Below are 10,165 nucleotides of genomic sequence, written 5' to 3'. Positions count from 1 at the left end.
TCTTCCCAGAAACAGAGGGATTCCTTGCGGAAATACAGGACAAGGTGGGTAACAAAACGAAAACAAATTGAAACTTCATGAAATACAAACAAACAAGGCAGTAAGTGCAGAAAATGCCAAGAGAAACGAGACACAATCCAACACATTCCTTGGATCCTGCAGCAGTTTAACTCAATCTGATTACTTACGCAGGTACAATCAAGTGGCAAATATCGCTCACCAAAATCTTGCTTTAAATACAAACTGATGAATGACCACGGTAACTTCACTGAGGCACAATAAATTCAAGCCTGATTCAGTTAAGGACATAATCTCACAATTTACATGATAATCAATACATTATTTCCGATAGGGTAATCTCAAGTAACCATTTGGATATAATATTACAGGATAAACAAGCAGGAATAATTCCCTCAATAGGTATAACCATTCTCAACACACACATGTGCTTCCACCACAGGCATTGTTCGTGAGTCAGATAACCATATTATTTCGTCTGCCAATTAGCGTTAAAATGTTGCTACTCTGTCATTCGTTGCCACGCCCCACTGTTGATTCCTTTTTCCTCATCATACGTTCTTACCCCGTCCAGAGCCCCAAACTCTGCTCTGTGCAGACCCACCTCCGGTTTCTGACCCTGCTCCTTTGAACATCCAACGAGGCTTCCCATTCCAATTTAAGTCTTTCGAGGACAGTGGTGTTTCCAACAACCTTTTAGAAGCAGGGAAAATGAGTCATAATGTGGAAATAAGTTGTGATTAAGGAGGTTAACGAACAATGTCATTCTTCATCAGCCCAGAGATTAGAACTGCAGTCATCTCGACTTCTTCAGTCTGCAAAGAATTCAAGGGAAACCTCTTCACCGAGAGAGTGGTGACTGTTTGGAACCCATCATTACAGGGAGAGTGAGAGATGAACAAAAGGGCAAGATTTAAATGGACTGATGTAGAACAGATTCACTGGCCGGGTTCAGCAGGCCTGAGGACAATAGTTGTGTTGTAAATTCACTAAGCACCAAACACAGAGTTTAAAATAGAACTGGTTTATTTGTTCGAGATCCAGAATATTAAACTCCAGTTCCTGACTGAGAGTTAGGACACCTCTTCCCAGAAGCAGAGGGGTTCCTTGCGGAAATACAGGACGAGGTGGGTAACAAAGGGAAAACAAATCGAAACTTCATGAAATACAAACAAACAAAGCAGTAAGTGCAGAAAAGGCAAAGAGAAACCAGACACAATCCAACACGTTCCAGGATCCTGCAGCAGTTTAACTCAATCGGATTGCTTAAAAAGGTACAATCCAGTGGCAAATATCATTCACCAAAATCTTGCTTTAAACTACAAACTCATGAATGCCCTCCATCACTTCATAAAGGCACCATAAATTCAAGCCCAATACATTTTTAGTCAAAAAGTACAATTTATATGATAATGAATATATTATTATTTCAGATAGGACAATCCATAATAAACATCTGGATATAATATTTCAGGATTACCAAGCAGGAACAACTCCCTCAATAGATATAACAATTCCCAAAACACACGTGTTCCTCGACCAGTGGAGCACCTTACAAGAGACATTGTTTTTGTCACCAGTTAGACAAATAAATGACTTTTTCTGTCAATCAGCTTCCATATGTTGCTACTCTGTCATTCATTGCCACACCTCGTTGCTGATTCCCTTCTCCTCATCATACGTTCTGACCCCGACCATCATCCAGAGCCCCAAACTCTGCCCTGAGCGGACCTGCCTCTGGTTTCTGACCCAGCTTCATTGGACATCCAACAAATGGTTTTCCATTCTGCTTTCTGTCTTTAGAGTACAGTAGAGTTTTCAACAACCCTTCAGAAGCATGGAAAATGACCCATAATGGTGAAATGAGCCCTAAATAAGGAGGTTAACTCCCAAAGTCTTTCTTCCTCAGCCCAGAGATTGGAGGGGCAAAGAACATCTCAGACAGAACTGCAGTCAACTCCACTTCAGTCTGCAGGAAATTCAAGGGAAACCTCTTCACCCACAGAGTGGTGACTGTTTGGAACCCATCCCACAGGGAGAGCAAGAGGTGATCAACAAGGGAGGATATAAAAGGACTGCCATGGAAGAGAATCACTTGCAGGGTTCAGCAGGCCTGAGTTGACTCTCTATTGTACACTAGTTGTGTTATAAGTTCACTAAGTTCTGGAGACAGAGTTTAAAAGAGAACTGGTTTATTTATCACAGATCCAGAATACAGTATTAAACTCCAGTCACATTAGTGGTGAATATGCAGCCGAAGAAACTCCTCCAATGCCCAGTGACCAGAGTGCAGAACTGGGTGTGGTGAACAGCAGCAATAATTGCAGAGTTCAGTACCGATAGTCACTCTCAAAATAGCATTCAGCAACGGTGATGGACAAATATCCAGCATGCAGTTTCCTGAAACTGTCTCCCCAGTGTGAACTCAGCAGTGTGTCACAAGTGTAACACTGCTAATGTAATGGCTTCTCAGTAATGTTTCACTGCTGAGGTAATGGTTTCACTGTAGCAGCAATGTTTTGCTTATGACTGGGGAGGACAGGTTTTTGGAGTGTGGGGCTGTCCAATGACAAAACATGTGTGTCTGGAAGAGAGTTTTTCGTGGTCTTTTGCTGGGGAGTGATGAGAAGATGCGAATGAAGAGAGCATGCCCTTTTTCTTTTATTATTGTTTTCTTTACTAACACTATGGTCAAAGTTGGAATTATAAAGCTCAATTGTTTGATCACATATTGTGTACTGTTTATGTCAGAGTACTAAAATGTAACAGGGGACATATCACGCAGTATTCACCCAGCGAGATTTATTAAGTTTGGCCAGGCACGGCCTCTACCCAGTGTGAACTCGCTGGTGTCTCTGTAGATGAGATGACTGAGTGAATCCTTTCCCACAGTCTGAGCAGGTGAATGGCCTCTCCCCAGTGTGAACTCGCTGATGTCTCTGTAGATGAGATGACTGAGTGAATCCTTTCCCACAGTCTGAGCAGGTGAATGGCCTCTCCCCAGTGTGAATTTGCTGATGTACCTTCACTTGAGATGGAAAAGTGAATCCTTTCCCACAGTCTGAGCAGGTGAATGGACTCTCCCCAGTGTGAACTGACTGGTGTGTTTGTAGGTGGAATGACTGTATGAATCCTTTCCCACAGTCTGAACAGGTGAATGGCCTTTCCCCAGTATGAAGTCGCTGATGTACCTTCAGATGAGATGACGATTTGAATCCCTTCCCACAGTCTGAGCAGGTGAATGGCCTCTCCCCAGTGTGAACTGACCTATGTACTTGTAGATGTGATGACTGAGTGAATCCTTTCCCACACTCTGTGCAGGTGAATGGCCTCTCCCCAGTGTGACCTCGTTGATGTACTTTCAGTTTAGATGGGCAAGTGAATCCCTTCCCACAGTCTGAGCAGGTGAACGGCTGCTCCCCAGTGTGAACTAACTGGTGTACCAGTAGGTGGGATGACTGAATGAATCCCTTCCCACACTCTGAGCATGTGAACGGCCTCTCCCCATTGTGAACTCTCTGATGTTCCTTCAGTTTAGATGACCGAGTGAATCCCTTCCCACAGTCTGAGCAGGTGAATGGCCTGTCTCCAGTGTGAACTCTCTGATGTTCCTTCAGTTTAGATGTCCGAGTGAATCCTTTCCCACAGTCTAAGCAGGTGAATGGCCACTCCCCAGTGTGAACTGACTGGTGCGCCAGCAGGTCGGGTGACCGAGTGAATCCCTTCCCACAGTCTGAGCAGGTGAATGGCCTCTCTCCAGTGTGAAGTCGCTTATGTCTCTGTAAGGTGGATGAATGACTGAATCTTTTCCCACAGTCTGAGCAGGTGAATGGCCTCTCCCCACTGTGAACTGACTGGTGTGCCAGCAGGTCGGATGACCTAGTGAATCCCTTCCCACAGTCTGAGCAGGTGAACGGCCACTCCCCAGTGTGAACTGACTGGTGTGTGAGTAGGTCCGATGACCGAGTGAATCCCTTACCACAGTCTGAGCAGGTGAATGGCCTCTCCCCAGTGTGAACTCGCTGGTGAACATTCAGTTTAGATGAGCAAGTGAATCCCTTACGACAGTCCCAACAGGTGAACGGCCTCTCCCCAGTGTGAACTCGCTGGTGATCCATTAGGTCAGATGACTGAGTGAATCCCTTCCCACAGACTGAACAGGTGAATGGCCTCTCCCCAGTGTAAACTCGCTGGTGAGCCATTAGAACAGATGACTAAGTGAATCCTTTCCCACAAATTCAGCAGGTGACCAGCCTCTGCCCAGTGTGAACTGACTGGTATGTCCACAGGTGGGAAGACCGTCTGAAACCCTTTTCACATACAGAACAGGTGAATGGCCTTGTCCCAGTGTGAACTCGCTGATGTACCTTCAGTTGAGATGACCGAGTGAATCCCTCCACACTGTCTGAGCAGGTGAACGGCCTTTCCCCTGTGTAAAATGATAGGAAGGCCAATCGGTCAGATGATCCAGTGAATCACTCCCCACAGTCTGAACAGGAAGGATGACAGAGTGAATCCCTTGTTCCACTTCTTAAATATCTGGACAGAGACAGCAAAACTGGCTGTTGTGTTCAAGATTCCCATAGACAACTTCCTTGTCACTTTTAACCTGTAAAAAAATTAACAAAGTCCATAAATGAGTGTAGGATAACATTTCAGATGAGATTACTTGAGTTGTCAAGGTGTGATCTGGCATCACACTGTTACAGTAAAGTTCAACCCAAGCTGGATCGTGAAATCATCTTCTAAATGGGCACAGTGCTGGCATCTGGAATGACTCTCTAATGCTCATCCTGTCTCTATAAGAATGGGGCATTTCTCCAATCTCCAATCTGTTAACTGGCTCAGTTTGACTATCTCCATTGGTATGATTCCCTGTTCCCACAGTAACTGAAGCACTCTCACACAAATAGCCGGCAGTGCACTCCACGCACCCACCACTCTCTGTGTAAAACACTTACCCCGACATCCCCTCGGTTCCTATTTCCAACCACCTTAAATCTATGCCCCCTCATGCTAGTCATTTCAGCCCTGGGAAAAAAACCTCTAGCGATCCACACGCTGAATGCCCCTCATCATCTTATACACCTGAAAAAGGCTTGAAACATAAACAAGGAAATTAAACACTGCCTTGAGGATTTGTTAGAAGGGTTCAAAATTATGAGGGTATAGATAGGGTAAATGCAAGGAGCTTTTTCCACTGAGTCTGGGTGGGATGATAAGAAGAGGTCATGAGTAAGTGGAGAAGGTGAATATTTAACAGGGACATGTGGAAAAGCTCTTTACTGAAATGGTTGTGAGAGTGTGGAATGAGATCACAGCACAAGTGGTGAATATGAGCTCGATTTCACCATTTAACAGAAGTTTGGATGGGAGCCTGGATGGTAGGGGTATGGAGGGCAATAGTCCCGTTGCAGGTAGTTGCATTAGACAGCTTAAGTGTTTTTAATGGCATTGACTAGATGGGCCAAATAGCCTGTTTCTGTACGGAACTCCTCCATGTTTCTGTGACAGAGAAGCTGTTGAAGCTTGTTTGGAAGGGAAAAGGTAGGAGTGACAACGTAGCAGCAATGGCTGGAGTTTCTGGAGCAATTTGAGAGATGAATGGTAGACACATCCCAAAGAAGTGGAAGCATTGGAACGGCAGGAGAACACAACCGTGGCCATAAAATCAATAGAGAGAGAAAATCATAGAGGAAATTATTGGGAAGCTTTTAAAAGCCAGCAGAAGATGACTGAAAAAAAAGTTGGATGAGCTCAGGGCATGGCATTATGATATTCTAGTCATTAATGACTCTTGGTAGCACCCAAAAGCCTGAGCCATTTAGAGGAACAAGATTTCAGCGGCCTCAGTATCTCTTGAAAACCATGGTTACCTGCACCAGTTAACATTCAACTTTTATTTTGGCAGGCACATGCAAACTCTGCACCCTCAAATGTTCACTTGTGAACAACTCCATTGCCAGGAAACAGCCAGTCCCAAACCACACTTGTCAGATCCTTTCTGATACCATCAAAATTGAACTTACTTCAGTTTAGAATATCAACCCATGGTCCAGACCTCTCTTTTTCCATATTTACTTGGAACCTTATGTCATTACAAAGTGTTCCCATACACTAATTTCTGTAACTTACGCTGGATCATTTCCTAAAAGTTTATTGCACACTTCTATGTTGGGAATTTTACATACTGATTAAGGGCACATTTGATAAACTCTACCCCATCTAGTTCTTTTACATATGGGAGTCCCACTCAATATATGAAAAGTTAAAATCACTTCCTCTATCAAACTTTGTTTCTTGGCATTGACGGCAATCTCTGCAAAGTTCGTTCCTCTAAATCTCTGAGTGTTGGGTGCAACCAAGTCCCAATAATGGCTACAATATCACAATTCCCTGTCCTGAGCTCATCGGGCTTTCCTACGATGCTTTGTGCATTGTGATATACACAGCTCAGCACAGTCATTGCACCATGCTCAACCTTTCGTCTGCTGACTCTATCTGAGGTCTGAGCAACGTCTGTCTGGGTGTCAAGAAAGCAGCCAGTGCTGCACTCTCACACAAACTATGCAGCAGGCCTGTAGCAGGTTATGAAGGATTTTCTCACTAGAGCTCAAAGTCACAAAAACAATGGAACTGGTTGTGAACTACAGAAGGAATAGAGATAGGCTAACCCCTATTGGTATCAATGGATCTGGGGTTGAGAGAGTGAACAGCTTTAAGTTCCTCGGCATTAACATCACCGAGGATCTCATGTGGTCTGTACATATCGGCTGTGTGGTACGTGTCCGTAAACCTCTTTCACCTCAGATGGTTGAAGAAGTTTGGTATGGGTCCAAAATCCTAAGAACTTTCTACAGGGGCACAATTAAGAGCGTCCTGACTGGCTGCATTGCTGCCTGGTATGGGTACTGTACTTCCCTCAATTGCAGGACTCTGCAGAGAGTGGTGTGGACAGCCCGGTACATCTGCAGTTGTGAACTTCCCATGATTCAGGACATTTACAAAGGCAGGTGCGTAAAAAGTCCTGAAGGATCATTGTGGACCTGAGTCACCCCAACCACAAACTGTTCCAGCTTCTACCAACCGGGAAACGGTTCGGCAGCGTACAAGCCAGGACCAGCAGGCCCCTGGACCACTCCTTTCACCAGGCCAACAATTTAATTTATGCTGATACAATTGTGTTACTGTTATAATGACTGTCCTACGGACAAACATTACACATCTAGATGGAGAAGTAACATAAACTTTTCTACTCCTCATGTATATGAATGATATAAGTCAATTCATTTCACCCACTTCACTATCTGTTCTGGCATTCTGACTCCAATTCCCCCTGCAAATTTGGTTTCACCACACACGCTCTCCACCACACAGTAGCAACAGCAAGCCTTACCACTAGGATATTAGATCTTGCCTAGTTTTAATTCCCAAACTAACAAAACCCCTATCAACCATTTGACTTTTCTCTGCCTGGTAATCCCCCCTACAGTTTAGAAAGTTGTCTACCTGTTGTTGTATGAGATGACCCCAAGAGTACTCTGTGATGGCTATTTAACCCCATTCCCCTTCCTGACTCTCACCCGTTTAATGTGTCCTGCACCTTGGGTGTAACTCACCTCTCTTGATGTCATAATTATCAACCCCTCTGACTCCCAGATGATCCAGAATTCATCCGTTTCCAGCTTCAGCTCCTTAAAGCTCAGGGTTACAAGCTGCAGCTGGATGCACGTCTTGTAGGTGAGGGTATCAGGGACACTGGAGGTCTCCCCACCTTCCCACCAATGTCCCGTCTAATTTGTAATGACCGGTGTGCCGAAACACCTTGTGCTGTGCAATTTTTACACACTGACAACAAGACGAGCATACTGAATTTTACACAGGGAGTTATTTATTTTCACAACTAGCAAATCACCGTTGATAGAACCTTTGATCTCCTCTGGGTTTGATCGAGTTATCTGCACTCTCACACAAACTATGTAGCAGGCCTGTTGTGGGTTATGAAGGATTTTCTCACTAGAGCTTTTGCACACCGTCCAGATGTGATTTGCTTGCTAAATGATACTTTAAAATGTCAGATTTCCAAATATCACTCCACTTCTTCCCACTTGTCAATTCTCCAACAACTTTTGCATCGCCACAATACACACAGGTAACACCAGTTTCTGTATTGTATATACATATTTCCCCTGAACCCTCCCCCAAGTGAGAGATGGTGTTGAACTCAATGTGGCAATGCCAGTGAACATAAAGGGAAGGGCAGTAGTCTTTCTGTCTCACTGGAGTCTGGCACATTTGTGATGTGAAAGCTGCTTGTTGCCCAGGACAAAGGTGTTTGATATCATTACGTACCCAGGGAGAATGGGACAAAACATGTCCTCACCGGTAGAAAAGTGCAGAACGAGAGGAGGTAGAAGAAGCAACACACACAAAATGCTGGAGGAACTCAGCAGGCCAGGCAGCATCTACGGAAAAGAGTACTAATGCTGAGTTCCTCCGGCATTTTGTGCGTGTTGCTTGGATTTCAAACATCTGCAGATTTTCACTTGTTTACGATTGGAGAAAGAACAAAGGTGATTTTCTCAACTGGTGATGCAAAAGATTTTGTTCCCTTTCTCCGAGTTCCTAATCCTTGCATTTAGATAGCTGGAGCTCAGCTCTGTCTGAGAGATCCATCGGTTCCCATTCCCTCATCAGCCGGAAGCTCCCCGGGGCCCGTGTACGGATCGTGGGGCTGAGAGAGAGGGAGGAGAGCAGGCGAGTCCCAGGATTGCGGACTACGACATCCGGAGTTCACAGCAAATGTCCCTCAGTGGGTATTTAAGATATCAACCCGGAAAATCAATCCTACCTTTACCGATCCTCCGGAGCGCCTTTGTGTACAGCGCGCATGCGTGCTATTTGGTGACGTAATCGACCTTGATGCCTGCGCATATGATCGTTGCTTCAGAAGCAGCGAAATTTTAAACCGAGGGGTTCATGGGTAAGCAAGGTGCCATTAAACATTCCTGCTAGCACCGGTTTCATGTCCACACCGCAGGGTTTTTTCTGTGTAGAAAACTCAGTAGCTGTTTTAAAGTAGAAAGCAGCTCCCAAAAACAATGTACTCAATATCAACAGGCATTCCATTTAACTAAAGCCTCTCGGACAACCCTCTTTCAAAGGCAGATATAAAACACAAGAGATTCTGCAGTTGCTAGAAATACACACACACACACACACACACACACGATGCTGGAGGAACTGTGCAGTTCAGCTAGCAACTAAGCAGAGGAGTACACAGTCTAGGCATGCTGAAGGGGCTCAGCCTAAACGTTGTGCATTTATTCCTCTCCACAATTGCTTCCTGATCTGTTGATTTCCAGTATTTTGCAGAAATTAACCACCTTTTTTTTCTCACCTTTTTTTAAATGTGTCTGATCTTTCATTTGTAGCCACATCCTGCAGCTTCGTTTGTCTTCTTCCTCCTCCTTGTAAACTCCAGGCCTCATCTCTTTCTGGAGCCCCAAATCCCTGACTGGCAACTTGGTTTCTGACTCTGCTCCATTCACTCGCTAGTCTGCTGTCAGGCTTCAGAGGTTCATTGTAACAACCCAGCAGTTCGAAGCGAAGTCTCTGACTCTGCTCCATTCACTCGCTAGTCTGCCGTCAGACTTCAGAGGTTCATTGGAACAACCCAGCAGTTCGAAGCGAAGTCTCTGACTCTGCTCCATTCACTCGCTAGTCTGCCGTCAGACTTCAGAGGTTCATTGGAACAACCCAGCAGTTCGAAGCGAAGTCTCTGACTCTGCTCCATTCACTCGCTAGTCTGCCGTCAGACTTCAGAGGTTCATTGTAACAACCCAGCAGTTCGAAGCGAAGTCTCTGACTCTGCTCCATTCACTCGCTAGTCTGCTGTCAGGCTTCAGAGGTTCATTGTAACAACCCAGCAGTTCGAAGCGAAGTCTCTGACTCTGCTCCATTCACTCGCTAGTCTGCTGTCAGGCTTCAGAGGTTCATTGTAACAACCCAGCAGTTCGAAGCGAAGTCTCTGACTCTGCTCCATTCACTCGCTAGTCTGCCGTCAGACTTCAGAGGTTCATTGTAACAACCCAGCAGTTCGAAGCGAAGTCTCTGACTCTGCTCCATTCACTCATTAGTCTGCTGT

General features: G+C 45.1%; 1 protein-coding gene across 2 annotated transcripts; it reads right to left on the bottom strand.

The window, feature by feature from the left end:
- Positions 1–1,055: 1,055 nt before the first annotated feature.
- On the bottom strand, positions 1,056–8,915 carry LOC132386982 (zinc finger protein 229-like). Of its 2 annotated transcripts, none has more exons than XM_059959342.1 (2): positions 8,870–8,915; positions 1,056–4,627 (listed from the first exon to the last, which is right to left on the bottom strand). In XM_059959342.1, the coding sequence occupies exon 2, from the start codon at positions 4,218–4,220 to the stop codon at positions 2,847–2,849; it is 1,374 nt and encodes a 457-aa protein (XP_059815325.1). In that variant the 5' UTR covers positions 4,221–4,627; positions 8,870–8,915; the 3' UTR covers positions 1,056–2,846. The 2 variants fall into 2 exon arrangements, with proteins under 2 accessions (XP_059815325.1, XP_059815326.1); XM_059959343.1 differs by lacking the exon at positions 8,870–8,915 and adding an exon at positions 8,402–8,531.
- Between the last annotated feature and the right edge of the window lie 1,250 nt (positions 8,916–10,165).

The sequence above is a fragment of the Hypanus sabinus genome, unplaced genomic scaffold (genome assembly GCF_030144855.1).
Source record: "Hypanus sabinus isolate sHypSab1 unplaced genomic scaffold, sHypSab1.hap1 scaffold_1450, whole genome shotgun sequence".
Classification (NCBI taxonomy): Eukaryota; Metazoa; Chordata; class Chondrichthyes; order Myliobatiformes; family Dasyatidae; genus Hypanus; species Hypanus sabinus.
The sequence above is the reverse complement of the archived record's forward strand: the minus strand, read 5'-3'. Positions and strand labels throughout refer to the sequence as shown.

What these genes read in the sequence shown, in the direction of transcription:
- LOC132386982 (XM_059959342.1), bottom strand. Translation starts at nt 4,220, where the DNA reads ATGGCTCACCAGCGAGTTTACACTGGGGAGAGGCCATTCACCTGTTCA.